This window comes from Anser brachyrhynchus (assembly GCF_964034855.1).
Source record: "Anser brachyrhynchus genome assembly, chromosome: 5".
Taxonomy (NCBI): Eukaryota; Metazoa; Chordata; class Aves; order Anseriformes; family Anatidae; genus Anser; species Anser brachyrhynchus.
In genome coordinates this window covers 35,989,554-36,006,518 of record NC_137699.1, presented here as the reverse complement: position 1 = coordinate 36,006,518, position 16,965 = coordinate 35,989,554, and the positions used below count along the sequence as shown (strand labels likewise).

At 42.9% G+C, this 16,965-nt stretch overlaps 1 protein-coding gene across 18 annotated transcripts in view; it reads left to right on the top strand.

Moving 5' to 3' along the window:
* Positions 1-16,965, top strand: part of DAGLA (diacylglycerol lipase alpha) — an 82,003-nt gene that overhangs the window by 43,246 nt on the left and 21,792 nt on the right. For all 18 annotated transcript variants that reach the window (XR_013952132.1, XR_013952133.1, XM_080594954.1 and 15 more), the window contains 9 exons: positions 474-575; positions 1,197-1,335; positions 4,636-4,723; positions 9,146-9,280; positions 9,966-10,043; positions 11,277-11,401; positions 12,549-12,705; positions 13,004-13,087; positions 13,213-13,290. Coding sequence is in view for 16 of the 18 variants with exons in the window: in XM_080594954.1 (XP_080451080.1) it covers positions 474-575; positions 1,197-1,335; positions 4,636-4,723; positions 9,146-9,280; positions 9,966-10,043; positions 11,277-11,401; positions 12,549-12,705; positions 13,004-13,087; positions 13,213-13,290 (986 nt within the window). In the remaining 2 variants the exon portion in view is untranslated. The remainder of the gene's footprint in view (positions 1-473; positions 576-1,196; positions 1,336-4,635; positions 4,724-9,145; positions 9,281-9,965; positions 10,044-11,276; positions 11,402-12,548; positions 12,706-13,003; positions 13,088-13,212; positions 13,291-16,965) is intronic.

Genomic DNA, 16,965 nt, shown 5'->3' with positions numbered 1-16,965 from the left:
TGGCAACTGTTGCTGTAAGGACTGCAAAGGACAGAGGTGATGGGAATGTGCTCAGTGTAGTAAGCAGAATTAATCTTGGGTACACATCACTATTTACTCCATTTCTTTGAATCAGGCCGGCTCTTTGAGGTGGTTGAGAATCACCTAGGTGATGATTCTTATTACCTGGGAGTCTTTCCACTGTCATGGGTGGAAGGTTGATTCACACCTCTGCAGCCAGAGTACTTGCACATGCAGAGCTGTGTGGTCCCTGTGTCACTTAGGAGTAGTTACTGTTAAGGAGGCATTATGTTTTTGGTTCGCTTTCTTGAATAACTCCTTCCAAAGCACTGGGGCCCAGTCCTGCCATCACTTAGCCTGTGCCACTGTTCTAAAGAAGCTGTCTTTGAGATTCCTCTCCAGAAGATGAGGAGAGGCAGTCATTAATCCTTAGGGAGATGCTGCTACTATTCATTGTGTTCCTTTTGTTTCAGCTATCTTGGTGATTGAGTTTGTGTATGCTATTGTGGGCATCATTTGGCTAACGCAGTACTACACTTCCTGCAATGATATCACCGCAAAGAGTGTCACTTTGGGTATGTATTTGGAATGTGGTTTGTGTGCATTCCTGTGTATGCGCAGACATCCTCTTGCCTTGGAGAGCTAATTCATTCATGCATGTGGGGATTGACTGTTGGAAGTGGATTATAGCTGTAAATGTAGTGCTTGTTTTCCTGAGACATTAGAGCTCAGAACAGTTGTTCTATTCATTTGTTTGTGCTGTCTGCACTGAGGCAAGGATTCATGTTCCCATGGAAGGGTCTGGCTGAGGAGTCTGAAAGACCTGGTTCCTCTTCTGTTCAAAATGGCTTTACCATTTTTCTAGAACTTGTTTTCAATCCCTCAGTGGACTGATTGGGGGCCGATGGTAATGTTACAGTCCACCAGTACTCAATGAGTACAGTACTCAATGAGTGTTTAATGGCCTTCTGCACGGGCAATCTCCTAGAACAGCTGGAAAACCTAGCTGTGGTCAGAAGCCTTTGCAGAGGATATTTACTTGTGCTGCACCTGGCTGCAAAAGTATTTGGGTTAAATTCCTCTGTCTGCCCTGCAGCAACGGAGAGGTACGTGTGATGTCTGTGGAGAAGAGCAGAGAACGACGATGCTGCCAAGACTTAAGGGCAGTGCACCTGACTCCTCTCCTTTCTTTGTAGGAATGGTTGTGTGCAACTGGGTTGTCATCCTGAGTGTCTGCATCACGGTCCTGTGCGTCTTCGACCCGACAGGCCGGACCTTTGTCAAACTGCGTGCCACGAAGCGGAGACAGCGCAACTTGAGGACATACAACCTGCGGTAAAGCAGCATTTCTGGAAGGGCGCCCTGCTTTCTTTGGTTCTTGGCATTCTCCCTGCCTTGCTTCAGGGAGCATTCAGCTTCAGGCGTTGCTTCCCTTTGGTGAGGGTGATTTTGGAGGAACGCAGCGCAGACTGTCAGGTGCTGTGTGTGGGCATCTGTATCTAAAGGAGGCAAAGCAACGAGGTATCTGGATGGATTATGCATTAGTCACTGGTTTTGTAAATACTTGCTAGCCCCTTGAACCACAGTGCTGATCATAACAGCTTGTTTGTCTGTCCTGTAACATTGTGTTTTGCCTAGTAACAGCAAGGCAATGCTTAGATTTTGCTTAGGTAGAGGCATCTTTTTCCAAAGCCCACTTCCTCCTTTATTTTTATCTGCAAAATAGGACCTTTTGGCCTGAGTTTTCTTGTATTTGGTTTTGGCCAGGAAACAGTTTCTTTTGTGTTGGAAGCTAGATGTTTTAATTAAGAATTGATTGCATCTTTGAGCTACCCAGATGGGGATGTGAAAGCTTTTTTCACCAAGCAAGGCATTTTTCAGAAGCTTTTTCCAGTAGTGGGACAACACAAACAGGCTTTTGTTTTATTATGCAGTCTTGACATATGTAACTGTCAGCAAGGAATGTGGCTTTGTAGGACTGAGGGCATTATGTTTTGAATGTTAAAAATGAGACTTTTAAAAAAATATTCTGCAAATTTTGTATTTCTCATTGGGAATGTATATTCAAGGAGTGTGTTGAATATGTGCTCATTCAGTGTCTTGAAATGGGATACTTCAGACTGTATTTTTCTGTAGGGGAAAAAAAAGTCCTTAGACTCTTCTAAGGACCACACAGCAAGCTTTGTTTGAAGGCAAGCTTTGTTTGAAGGAGCCTGGTTTTTACTGCAGAATATAAGATGCTCTTTCTTACCTTTCCAGTATGTTACTAACGCTGTCCTTGGATGTTCAGTTAGTGCCCTGTAAGCCTAATGTGTGCAGTTGCTGCATTATGATAAAGACATTCCCAGGCAGATCTGGATGAGAAGCTGGAAGATACTATGAAGATACTGTGGATCTAGTACCCCACAAAAAATATGAACTGTTGGGCTTAATCAGTTTTTTTTTCCAAAGGGAAAACTGACTGCCACAGGTTACGAAGTTCTTTTTGCTGGAGAACTTAAGGTAGAATAAAACAAAACACCAAAAATGATCTTCCCTCTGGAATTTTAAGATCCCAGACAACTGAGTGAAGGTATTTGTCCCTTGGGCCATGGCCAGGTTTTTCCCTCCAGGCCTGTAACATTTTCAGAGAGCTTGTGCCTGCTGTTTGCAGATTTCTACTGTAGAAAGGGGAGCATTAACAGATGTTAACAAGCAAAATGCTGTGGGCTGTAATGTGAAAGGGAAACATAAAATATTACTACGTGTTTGCTACTAAAGCAGTTGTTTCCAGAGTATATTTTGAAATTCTCCACTTAAAACAATCCTTCTGAGGAATATGCTTTGAAATTTTCTGCCTGTTTCTGGACTGTGATTCTGCAAGATGCTGAGGACCAGCCATTCCTATCGAAGTCCCCCGGTCTGCAGTGATAGAGCCTTCTGACGTTACAGCAGTAATTTGACCTTTGCATTACCTTAATCTGAGCCATATTTCCTCTGTCTTAACTCATGAAAGTACTTGGTTGGTTTGTCACATTTAGGAGACATGTGACTTTGGCTTCCTTTTTGTGGTACTCTGTAACTTACTGGACTCCGCTACACAGTGGTTTTCCTTTACTGGTGGCATCTTGATGTGTGGGGGCTTTTACAGTCTTGCAGAGCTAACAAAATAAATCAAAACAAAACAAATGACTCAATTAATTGTGCTGAGACTTTTCTAAGAAACTCGCTCTAGGGCTCATAATAAACATGTGGAAGTTCAGTGTTAGGAAGAAAGAATTTGGGAAAAGTTGGAGTGAAAATAGCTCAGAGCACACTGGCTTTTCAGCCCCCGCGGTGAAGTTGTGAAGTTCTTTGCATTGCTGTCTGAGTTCTCTGGAGTTTTAGTAGAGCAAACTGGCATTGCCAACTCTGTCTTAAGACCCACGTATTCCTGTTCCACTTTTTGGAATCTTCCTTGGAGGTTATGGGTAGTTTTAAAATGTTCAGGCATGAGCTGATGGATAGCCCTGCAGAATCTCCTCCTCCTGTTGCAGGCAGATACTTGTTTACCAGCATCTTTTTCTGCCAGGTGCAACCCACTCTTTGTGCTTGGGATCTTCCTGATGTGATCATTTGGCAGAAAACTGGTGGTCTTCTTGATTTGGTCTTGATTAATTAACATGGGTCTGACCCATGTTAAGTTAGTGTTCACGTAAAAAAGATCCTGCATTAGAAGAGCTGTGGACTTCCTCACATGCAGGTGGCATGGCTGTCTGGCAAAAAAAAAAGTCACCTGCTTCAACAGCGCCAAGTCTGACTTGATCTCAGGTTTGTTCTGCAGGAATGCTAGTTAAACATAAGGGACTGTCACCCTACAAAGTGTTGTAACTAGGGCAAGCTCACGACAGTGGAATGAACTCAGCAGTAGTTTATTTTAAATAGGGTTGTCCGGTTAGCTAATTTTGAACTGAAATTGAAATGTCATATAAACCAAATGTGGGTTGAGTGAAACCTTCTGTATTTAGGCTCTTTTAACCTTTAATAAATTGAAAGAGAACGTTTAGCTTGCTTTTCCTTTTTCAGATTAAAGTTATGCACCGTACTTGAAAAAAGAACAGACTTTTTTTCAGTTCTATATTACTGCATTACTTAGCATAAATATATATATCCAAATAAGCAATTTATTGGAAAGATTTGCACAGCTCTTATTGTAAGTGCTCAGTGTCTTTTGTAACCCTCCCCATAAAAAAAAAAAAAGTAAAGTGTTTCCACTGAGTGGTAGTACGTCAGAGCTACCAAGTTTCTGATGCAGCTACCAAGTTTCCAGTAGAAACTCCTTCCATTCAGAGAATCATAGAATGGCTCAGCTTGGAAGGGACCTTAAAGATCATCTAGTTCCAAAGAGGTGGAACACCTCTTCTGTGCACCGCCAGGTGCTTGGACATGCTGCTTTCAGCAGATGATATAGAACAACCATCTTGCTCAGGAAGGATGCCATCTCAGTCTTTAAACTGTGTGAGGTCTTCTTTTCTCTGCTAGAGCAACATAAAAGTATGGCTTAGGATGCGTTTTACCTGTGGCTACATGGTTTATGTATTGGATCATACTGTTGTTTTGTCACGTTCTCCTGCCTGTCCTCATGTGCCAACCTACCCCTTTATTTCTTTACTGTAGACACCGCCTGGAAGAAGGGCAGGCCAGCAGCTGGACTCGCCGACTCAAAGTTTTTCTTTGCTGCACGCGGACAAAAGACTCTCAGTCGGTAGGTACCAAGTGTCTCCTGTCAGAGAGCAAGCTCCGTGTGTGGCTGACGGTACATGGGACTCAGCAGAGCACAGCAGTGTGGGATTCCTGCTGTCAAACCTGGACATGTCGCATTTCCTTGTGAGCGTTCTTTGAGATCTGGAGCCACAATGAGTCCAGTAAGCCTTGACAGCAGTGCATGCAAGGATCGAAGATGTCTTCCAAGAAGCAGCAAGCTGAGCTGCCTCCCAGAATGAAAAGGCTTGACGTTTTGCTGTATGCTAGTTCCTTTTCCTTTCTTTCAGCCTGAGTGGGTTGAATTTACAGTTCCTTTTCTGCAGGAGGGAACCTGGGTATCCCATGCAAAAACAGAAGTTGCTGTTTCCCTTTAGGTGCAGATTTTCACCTTTCAACATTGCTGGGGAGGGCAGTTGTCTTTTTTAAAAGAGCCAGTCTTAACCTTCTGGTTTTGAGTATTACAGGATGCTCTCTAGGACAGGTAATAGCACAGAAAAGCAATGTTGTTTGTCAGTTTTAAGCTCTTCTCCTGAAGTTGTTCTTTACCTTGCTGTTGTGGCAAACTGGGGTGATTTTAAGTGAAGATACTGGTGGAAAGATACATTTTTCATCAATTTAGGTTCAGCACTTGACAGCACTTTGGTCGGCTTCAGTTTCCTTTTGCTTAGGCAGTTTCTCTTACTGTTTGAGTTTGTCTTTTATGCTTCAAAAAGAGACCTCTTTGAAGGTGGGGAAAAGGTAAACCTGTCAGAATTGGCAAAGGATTATTTGTAGATACCAACTGGTCCAAACCTACCATCTAATCCATGGATTCAAATGAAGATTGACACTTTGAAGTTTTTATGTGCTACAGCTGGTACTTTCCCTTGCAGAAAACAGCTAGGGGGGGTGGGGTGGGGTGGGGAAGAGGGAACACAGGAGGGTAAGGGGTTGATTTTTGCTTCCATAAAAGTTAGCAGCCCATTCATTCCTATTGAAAGCAGTGGGAGCAGGTTTTTATATGTTAAGGTGGTATTCAACAGGACTCCCAGTGACCTGGTGGAGAGGTGAATAGTAAGGTAAAGAATTTTGCTGATGATTTTACTATTTAGGTTGGTGAGAATTAAGAGTATCTTAGAACTCCTGAAGGACCAAGCAGAACAAGGGAATTATCGATGATAAACGAAAGTCATAATAGAAAAGGATGAGGTGATGCATACGCATCTGAAGAAACAAATTACTCACACACACTGATAGGCTCTGAATTAGTTACAACCTCTCAGGAAAAGAGCTAGGAGTTATCAAGGGCACCTCAACAAAGACATCAGTGCACAGCAGTGACCAAAAAAAAAAAAAACACCCAGAAAAAAACATTTAACTTCAGTGGAAGGGCATAGAAAATGACAGGAAAGCCATCAAGGGACCGGCCACATCAGTGATGTTCTCACTAAATATAGTTTGATCTCCTAAAAGATGCAGCAGAAAAAGGAGCATAACGGAAGGGACGTGAGCTTGTATAGCAAGAGAAATAAGACTGGGAATTTAACCTCAAAAGGGAAAGGTGCAATAAGATGAAAAGCTGTGTAAAAATAATGGAGAGTCAGGTGAAGGCTACCTGAACATGTGTTCATCACAGATGGCAACCAGTATGAATTAGATTAAAAAGGGTTGTTGGTAAGTGCTGCGTAGTTATCCTCAGGGTGCGGTTTCCAAAGTGTGGATGGCTGCAGGAGTTGTCACAGCCCTTCTGCAGAAATCCAGCAAGTGTTCTGGTGTGCTGGTCCTGCCCGGCGCTCCTGCAGTACTGGACGAAACACCTCATGGCTCCTGGGGGACATCCGGCCCCGAGCTGCTGTCCTGCTCGGGAGGAACGGCCCAGGACTGCTGACCTTCACAGATCTGCTAGAGCTGCTTAGGAAAATCTGTCTGGAAAACTGCAACGAAACAAGCTTTGTGCCGTGGCAGCTCAAACAGCGGCGTTCCCTCAAGGGTTACGTTCTGCCCCTCTGCTTTTGGGTGCACCAGCTTCCCTCCTGCACCGCCAGCACCGCCAGGTGCCTTGCCTGGGTACCCAGAGCTGCCTGCCCGCGGGGCAGCGTGGGCACTGCAGCCTGGCTTGGGAGCCCAGAGGGGCAGCCAAATGTCCTGATTCCTGAACAAATGTATTTTATCTAGGAATGCAACATATTTCACCTCATGTCAGGATTTTTTTTTTCAAACAAACTTCTCATTCTGCCATGACTGTTGGTTTCTGCTTTTTTTCTAGTTGAGCATAAAAGCAGATACCAGAATCTTCAAATTCCTCGTGCTATTGAATTTCCACTTTACATTCAGCTTGTGTGATTTCCAGGCTCTTTTCTTTGAAGAAACAAGCTCTGACTTTGTGTGTCCTGGCATGGCAGTGTGTGGAATGAATGCATATGTAATGGATCAGAAATGAATCCTTTGCTGCCTCTCCCAGGCTTCATGGGAAAAAATGTTCTAGCAGGGGATGATTGTCCTCTGAGCTGGAAAACAGAGTTCTTCTGAGCGGACGTGGCATCAGGGCAAGAATCTGTTTTAAGGGTTTGGAGTGAAGTCTGCAACACTAAGGCTCTGCTAGCCCCAGAGCCTCCAGGGTTTGTAGCAGAACACTGCAGACAATCCTAGTGTCATATCAAGTGCTCCAGCAGAAACCCCTCCTTCGGAACAAAACACGCATGTTGGACTCTTGTTTTGACCTTTTATTTTGGTCAGAATGTTAAACGGAGGGGTTGTTATTTTGGATTAGTGGGTGTCATATTTTATTTTGAGTCCATTTGCATTTCTTGCATGCTTGTTGGAACGGTGGTAGGATTTACAGGGTCAGTACTTTGAGGACTATGTGGTTGTAATGTTGGAGAGGTTGATGCAAGTCCATTTGCTCTTCAGAGGCACAGCTGGTATGGAAACCTGCACAGTTGGCACCTGAAGTCCCATTCCTAACGATGATTTAACTTGCTCTGGTAGGCATGTGGAAAAAATACAGAAAGTAATCTCGCACTCCAGGAGTTTGTCAGAGATGAATGAATGTAGGTCATCGCCTGCCAGCCTGCTAGGGGGAAAAGGGACTTACTTTCTTGCCTGTCAAAGAGATGGAGAGATTCTGACCTGAAGACCGGCCTTTCTTCAAGTGAACAGCCCAGGCTTTCTACAGACAAGACTGCAGTCACGTGGCCTGAACTCTGTGTAAAGGATGCTATGAAAATACAGGCTTGATGAGACTGTTAAATCTTCATAGGAAAGGTTTAGCAATGGCGTGAGTGAAAATACTGACTATCTGTGTCCTACAGCACTTGCTAAGTCCCACTTTTTGTTTGTTTAGCCCTTGGGTCACTTTTGCCTTTAAGTCTGTTGTTCTGAGCGATGGCCAGATGCGTTGCCTCGCAGTCCAGCCCATCTCCAACCTCCCAAACCATTCTCACTCGAGGTCCTGTGTTCTTTCATGGTACAGAGCCAAAGGGGAAATAACATTTCTCGTCAAAATCTGTGTCACTCTGCTTCAGAGCCTTTGGGTGACTTTCGAAGATCACTTCCACTTCCCTCCCTTCTGTGGTGTCTTCCTTTTTGGGGGGGTGGTCACTTTCTCTGCTGGAACTCTGCATTTAATGACTCAGATCTCTTTTTACAGGTTTTTCTCTTCAGGCCCTTTTGCTTGGGTGTGGTCCAAGATAAACTTGGAAAAGCTTGGTAACTTGCTCAGCTCTTTCAGTACCAAAAGCTGTAATATGTAACACCTGCTTGTCGTGATTTAACTCTTTGAAATCGTATAACAAAGAGCGTGATAATAAACAATGCAAGCTACAGAGACAGCTCAGTGGCAGGATTCAGAAATCCCTCTCACTCTCCCTCTCAGAATCCCCTCTCACTTTCTCTGTGAGGTACCAGGGATGGTGAGGTCTAGCTTAAGGATGGGGAAAATGATTCCAGGACAGAGTTACGGAACTGAAGAGACTGTTAAATAGGACAAAATTGGTGCACTTTTCCTGAATTGCATTTGTTCTTTTGAAATTGCTTTTGAGGATAAAGTAGGACTCTGAGATGACACTGGATTGGGATTTGTTTGGTTCTTGGCTTACTTCCTGTGACTTATTTACAATGTAGAGACGAAAATGTTTCCCTTCCCTCCCTTTGTGTTTGCCTTGCCTGTTTTGATGTTGAGGTGGTCTGTTTATCCACACGTAGGCAACCAGCACAGTGCAAATTCAGTCTCAGCTGAGACCTATGCGTGCGACTATGTAAAATATGAAGGGTATTAATAATGATTAGGCCAGATATGGTGTTCCCTGAAGGAATCCCGTGGATGTTTTGGAGAGAGCTACAGAAATGAGGCCATTGCTGCCGCATTGGTTTTCATTCTGTGTCCTGTTTTGAGGCTCCCCACACCCAAACTCCTCCTAAACCTGTCTCTCCGTGGATTTTGCAGGACGCCTACTCTGAAATCGCCTACCTTTTTGCTGAGTTTTTCCGAGACCTTGACATCGTCCCATCTGACATCATTGCAGGCCTGGTTCTTCTGCGTCAACGGCAACGGGCAAAGCGCAATGCTGTGCTGGATGAGGTGGGTGGAGGGGGCGTGCTGCTGTGCGCGGAGGTGATGGGCATTTCACTTGGCCTCTGACTTAACCTGTTGCTCTTGTGACTTACTGTGTGAGAACTGCATGTCTCTGCCCACCTTGTTTCTGTTGTGTGAGGGGCTGTTGCCAGTCACGGAGCTGTAAAATAAAAATACTATTCTTTAGCAGCTTTTTCCGAGACTCCCAAAAGGGCCCAAATGACACTAAGTTGAGCTTGACACCTGTTGTCTTTTCTAGGCAGGTGATACCTACAGATTTAGCTCTAGACCCCAGATGGGCAACTGCCTTGAAGAAGGAGGCAGTTACTTTAAAGTGAATAGGAAGATTACTCCTTCTATACAGTGATGTAGAGAAGACTTCAGCATTTGGACAGAACTGCAGCAGGAACGTCAGGGAAAAATTCCTGAATTCTCAAGCTGTTCCTGGCATTGAGATTTCCAGATTGCTAACTCAATAGAGAAGTTGTGGTGTTTTTTCTTTTTTTTTTTTTTTTTTCCCCAGAGTTGATGTTCAGACAGCGGTGATCAAATGGGGCAGAAATCAGAACCCATTCAGGAGACTGGTCAAGATGCTTGCTAACTATCTTGTCCCGTGTTACGTAGTTCTTTCTTGTGTAGATTTTTGTCTTGGTGTCACAGAGAAGAATTTTTGTCTGTTTGTGACTTACAGGCAAACAATGACATTTTAGCTTTTCTGTCTGGGATGCCAGTGACCAGGAACACAAAGTATCTGGATCTGAAAAACACGGTAAGTCACTGGACTGTGATGCTGCAAACTCACCATACTTCCCGTGTAGCCTGTATTCTTTTTTTTCCAGTGGTTTCTCTTTTCTTCTGCCCCTCTGGAATTATCACAGAAATTAGGACTGGTACAATAGAATAAAAATGCTTGCTTTCCTGAAGCTTTGTTTTCAGATCACTTTTAAAGCATTATCTGTCTCTGTCCTCCACGTGGCAGGAAGTGGTAGTATTTCCACTCAGATAGGGAAAGACAATGTGAGGTGTCTCCAAAGCCAGATGTACAAGCTCAGTGCTGCAGCCAGGAATGTTGTGCAGAGCTCCATATGGTGGCACCAGCAGCAGAGCTCACGGAGCCCAGCAGGCAGGGCTCCGTCATGATGAGGGAAGGGAGCTTCCTGGAGCGAGATGGCCTTCCTTCCTGGGGCTGGTTCTGTCAGCAGTTCTCAGGATGGAAATGGCTGCAGTCTGCTTTATGTAAATTGAGCTTGGCTTTTCTCCTGGCATGCTCCTGTTGCAGCCCTTCATCTCTTGGCTATATTCACACTCCTTGATTAGATGATCCTGCTGCAAGAGATGCAAGGCTGACCCAATCCCAGTATCTCTGATCAAGCAATTCTGTGATTAACCTGCTTGTGGCTATGCTGTACTCTGCTGCATTTAATGCTAACATCCTGCTTGTGTTCAGCCTGTCTCCTTCTGCACAGGGTGCTTGGGGAGCAATATCAGCATGGCTTATAGAAGACAGCACTGGGGCACGTGGCCCCGCACTGTCTTTATGGTCCTCTCTGGGCATCTTCCTTATGGCCTGTGCCCATGTGGAGCAGTGTATTTAGAGAGCTCATCTTCTTGAGACTTAAACTAGTTTCTCCAGTGTTCAGTTAGGGTTGGGTGGGGCAAAACCCACAGAGAATGGCCTTCCTTTGCAGCAAGGTGTTTGATACATAGAGGAGAATGCCTATAGAATTAACTTCTGCCTTGGTTAAGCAGCTAGAAGGGCTCCTCTGATCACAAAAATGGCATAGCTATACTGGGAGGGGAGGGAGAGGATCTTTCTGAGCATAACCAGCGCACTCTCCTGCAGCCCCCTGGAAATGCTGACAGTGTTTGCTGTTCTAGTGGTGGTAAGAGAGAGCACTGATCTTCAGAAAGAAGGGTGCAGTCTAAGATGGAAAAAGGGAGACGGGAACAAATCAACGTGTTAAGAGAATAAGGCCTTTAGTGAGTCTCTTGTCTCTTTCAGCAAGAGATGCAGCGATACAAAGAGGTGTGTTACTACATGCTGTTTGCCCTGGCGGCCTATGGCTGGCCCATATACCTGATGAGGAAGCCCACATGTGGACTCTGTCGCCTGGCCAGATCCTGCTCGTGAGTGGCCGTCCTGTCTATCGCTCTGCCTTCTCTTCTTTCCTCTTCCCTTCTGTTTTTCCCTGATTTAGAATTCTCCTTTCTTTCATCAGTTTGCTCTCTCCCTTATTCTTCAGTTACTTCCTTCTCCTTTGCTCTTCTGCTTTTATTTCTGTTTCCCTTCATATGCTGTCTCTATCTCTTTTCCTTCATTCTCATATCTTTCTTCTGTCTTTCTTACAGTTGCTTATCTTCTTACCTCGTTAAATAAACCAGACTGTCATATGCTCTATCCTCTCTGGTGCACTAAGGATCACGCCAGTCCTGTGCAGTTTGGACAGCCAGTGGAGAGAACTCATCTGGCTTTCATCTGACTGCTTTCAAGCTGAGTCAAAATAGCTGTCTTAGAGTGCAGAAATCAGATTTATCAGCAAGCCCAGATATGCAGGGAGTTGACATTTGGGTCTTTATTAAAGCATCAATGAGACTTGGCCAGAGTTTGTGCTGTGCTCTCTCTAATTGTTTTTTTCTGCCATGCTGTACAGTTCTCACCTCACAGAAGCAATGCTGTAGTACAGTTCAGGATTGCATAGTTTTAAATGTTTGCTTTTAGCTGCTGTAATGCTGTCATCAGATTCTCTTTGGGGTTGAGCTTTTTGCACTTATGCAAGCAATTTCTTTTCACTTTTACATGTGAAACATCTTTCAAGGAAAGGAAGAAAAAATCTGCTTCCGTTGTGGTTCTGGGATGACTCTAGACCTGTTTTGTTGTTTATTATAAATAGATATACATCTAATAAATGCTATCTGCTTGTGTGTTGAAGCAATAGAGGAATTGTGCCATTAAGCACAGTATTCACTTAGGAGAGATCCCAGCCCTACCGTGGAGTGATTCCTTGGAGACTGGTTGCACTGTAGCTCTCCCTGGTGCCCAGAAAGAAAACTGCATTAGAGCCCAGTGCCCCTTTTTGATGCCGAAACATGATTTGTGTGCTGTTTTGTGCAAGAGCTTCAGCAACTGAAGGAAACCATTTCTGTCAAGATGAGGCCAGTGTGTCTTGCAGGGTCCCCCTTCCTTTCCCTCATCTCTAGGCATTCCACTCTAAAAGTCAGTCTCTTCCACATTCCTCTTTCCTCAAAGCTCTCTCATTATTTTTTTCTTCTGCAGATGTTGCTGTCTCTGTCCCTCACGTCCCCGCTATGCACCTAGCGTCACCATTGAGGAGGATAATTGCTGTGGCTGCAATGCCATTGCCATCCGGCGCCACTTCTTGGATGAGAATATGACCTCGGTGGACATCGTTTATACTTCTTGTCATGATGCGGTAAGGAGTCTGCAACCCCTTTCATACTTGGGGCATGTTCCTACGGTCCCTCCTAATGGGGCTCACATGCTTCCAGATGTGGTACAAAAGAAGGAAACTTGAACTTTTTCCTATCTCTCTGCCAAGAAATTCTGCCCCTTGGACAGAAATATTTGTTACTGCCAAAATCAGATCGTTCAGAGGAGTGCTTACCTGTAAGGCATGGTCTGTCAAGCTGCTGTGCATGCTTTTCCCTGAGCAGGAGAATATGTAAACAGGAATGTTTCACCTGAGCGCTACAGTAGTGGATCTTTTCCAGGTTTATGAAACTCCTTTCTATGTGGCTGTGGACCATGATAAGAAGAAGGTGGTCATTAGTATCCGAGGAACGCTGTCTCCAAAAGTAAGTGCACTGTAAGACCTCATCTACCCTTGGCCACCCTAGCAAACTTTCAGGATAGTCTGAGACCTTCCTGACTTGCCCTTGCAGTTTGACTTATCTGAAACACGGTGACTTCTTTTCTTCAGGATGCCTTGACTGACCTAACTGGGGATGCAGAGCGCCTTCCAGTGGAGGGTCACCATGGGACGTGGCTGGGACACAAGGTATGTAAGAAAACACTTCTTATTTTGATGTTTTGGATTAAAAAAAAAAAATACAGGGGAAAAAAAAATATTAAACTGCTTGAGGTGTTAAGGGTGTTATGTAACTGCAGTGAAATGGCTATGAGAGGTAAAATAAATAAATCATTAAATTGTAACAGTTAAAATCAATCTGTAATAATAATAAAACATCAAAAAAAAAAAAAGCAACATGCAATTAGTAAAAACCAAGCTGCAAAAGGAATCCGTGGAGACCTAGAACAAAATTATTGGTGTCATTGAAATTACTTTTTCTTCCAATGACCTTTTCAAAATTTGCAATCAAACCCCAACAATATGTTTAAAATTCTGTTGCAATGGGATAGTCATTGAACCTCGTAAAACGATATTGGCAGGACTTGCTTCTGTGTAATTAGACTGATGCTGTGTATCTGTGTTAATGATCGGGAGTGGGCTGACTAAATCAATTTGGTATAGAGCTCACCTTTGCCCCAGTCCAGCAAAGTAATGACACGTGCCGAGTTTTAAGATTATCAGGAATTTGGCAGCCTCTCAAGATGCCATGCCAGACTGGGAAGGAAAAATACAAACTGGAGGTTGTGTGTGTTGGAAGGAATGTAGTGGCTGCTAGGAAATGCAGTTCAGGCAGACAAGATGCCGCTGATATCCGGTCAGGGTCTCTTCAGGGCAGGATATTGAGCTCAGCTCTTCGGCAGCCGTGAGCTGTGAGCTCCTGCTTTGTTCCCAATGTCCTTCCAGATCACCTCTTCTGTGCTTTGATGCGTTGCTTTAGGAAGTGGAGCATTAGTAGCTGATAACTGCGTACTCAGATGCTTAGATATGGGTCTGATAAAGAAGCCAGATACCCAAGAAAGAGCTGTTGGGACTCTGTGGTCTTGAAGGAATTTCTGACACACTTCCAGAAAGTGTGTTCTTGAAAGCAGTATTTTGTAGCTCCTCTTTGGATAATGAGTGTTTCTTTTTTTCCCAAAAATGAGAAAATGAATTGACATAGTGATTACACAGGACGTCATATAGAAACACAGATAAATGAGGAAGTGTTTTGTCACATAATTGATATTTAGATATCTGAGCCTTTACTACTCATTTAACGTTTCTGAAGTGTTACGTCTGCAGTTGAAGATAATGTTACTTGGTTTTATACTAATTCATTTAGTTCAAAAGGGCTTTGCATAATCATTGTGATAAGCAGTTCACAAGTATAAAAAAAAAAAGGAAACTGAAGGAAAGTAAGGGAAATTTGTTCTATTTTAAATGTGCAGAAAAACTAGTAATACCTGCAGAAGTTAGTTTTCCCTTTTTGATCTCTTTTGTGTGACAATATTCATATGCCCATAACTTATGAAACATTATCAGATCACTTCCTGTGTTGTATATTGAATTTTTATTTGGTGTTTGTATTATTTCTCTTTCTATTGTTACTCGTACAGAAATACAGCTTTATTGCAAATTATTATCAATATTAATCTTGAGACAATAATGTACTGTTGATTCCTGAGGGAAGCTAATGAAGATAATAGAATTTAAAAATGCCTGTTTTAATGCATTTTTAATGTCCAGAAGTCAACTTTAATATAAAAGTAGATGAAGTATCTTGCTAACACATTTAATTTGAAGAAAAGTATTTGACCGTTTGGGAGCTTCCTGTAAGTTGTTTGGCTTCTGTTATTTTTCTTGCTGATTCTGTCCTGCACACCCAGCAGTCTGGGAGCCAGCCTGTCAAGTTGCTTCACGCAGTGTCGATCAGACATCTTACAAATTAAAACTCTTGATGTTTACATGAGCCTTCTCATCACTCCACTGGTACCACAGCTGAAAGTGTTTGATTGTTTGGGTTGTTGTGAGTGCCACAGTTAACATTTGTTAGGTCTCTGAGCTATTTTGGGTCAGAAAAATCATAGCTGTAACTAAGGTTTATGGGTTGATGTGCCAAAAAAAAAAAATATAAGTAGGGGATTATTGCAACTTAAAGAGGAAATTAACAACAAAAAGATCTAACTTTGCCATTTGAGATAGAATCCGTTTATTTTTATAACAAAGATCGTTTAAAAATAATCATAAGTGAAGGGCATGAATCCATGGTTAGTTCTGTTGAACCTGTATAGATCAAAGCTGCTCAAGTGATGACGTTATGGAGGTTTGTATCATGCTGTTTAGCCAGCCAGGATGACAGCGAGTAGCTGCTAAAAAGGAAGCTCTGAAAGCTCAGCCATGATAGCAGCCCTCACCAGTTTGATAGAACAATCAGTAATAGCAATAACTTTCAAGTTCTTTTCTACCACGTAAATGCCCTCAGTTGTGGGTTTTCACACACACGATTCAAATATTATAGAGAAGTTTTGTGCTGTCAATTGGTGAAGGAATACAGAATGTTTCCTACTTTTCCTAGACCTCCAGTCTGTTTGGTTATTTACATGTTTAAAATTAAACCCAGTTAGTTTTATTCTTTTGAAACTTGTGAAACAATATCCACTTTAACAGAAAGCCTAAATGCAACTTTGGTAAGTCTCATTCCATAATGTTAAAATCACTGTCTATGTTAGAATGTGCTGTAATGTAATTATCAAAAATATAGATATAAGGCTGACTAACAGCCCATTAGTGATATCACCGCGGATTTAGGTCATGCTTTTCAAAAATAGGATCCTATATTCATGTTAGAAATTTATATAAGTAGCCTGCCATTCACTTCTCATTAGAGTTGGAAATGGAGACTCTTCTGAATGCAGCTGAAGCTGGCTAGCTGCTGAGAGATCTGAACACAGGCATGAAATATCATGGCATCTGCTTTTTTTTGATAATGACAGTAGCATTACAGATGTCCCATTTCTGGGCTCAGCAAAATCACCTGTGTTCTTTTTCTTCAATAGGCAGATGGGTTTGATGGTATGTTTGATATTGAGGACTTTGACAATTCCACATTTCTTTGCTTTTTGAGGGGACTGTGAATTCTTTTGTGCCTTTGAGATTAAACGGTGCTCAATAATATTCATTTTGTACTGTTTTCTACAGTTTTCAGGTAGGAGTGTAATGGAAAATAGCAGAGGAGATGATCCTCCCTGGCTTTTGGCCAGCCCAGGCAGTGTGAATTACTTGAGATCTGTAATCAACGAATTAGAAGTAGCCAATTTCTGTTTACCTGCGTTCACCCTGGACTACATCACTGTTTTTAGCCTTTGCAGTTCAGGCTTTCTCACCATTGAATATAAACTGTAATAAAGGCATAACCAAGAATTTATGCGACAGACCAAATTCTAGTCATTTGTTTATATTAGAGTTTAACTGCATCTCTATTATGCAGAGGGAGACAAACTCTTTAAATGCAGCCATCAGCTGGGAGAGAGGGTAGATGTTTAGAACCAGACTATCAGTTTTTTTCCCATCTTCCAGCAGTTCTTAGCTTCTAGGAAATAAAAACCTTTAAAAATTTGCAGTTAATGTCCTTTGACAGCAGAATCCACTTAATAGCTGCTGCTGCCTGCAGTCATCAGTAACTCTTTCCTACACAGACAGAGCTGCCACTTTTTCCCTCCAGTTATGTCTTGGTGTTTGTGCTGTTGCCCTGTGAACTTGTTAGGCTAGCACATGCTTTGATTTGCAGATTTCTATGGAAGAGTACGGTTCTGTTGTTAAGATACTGACTTGCAGAAAATCAAA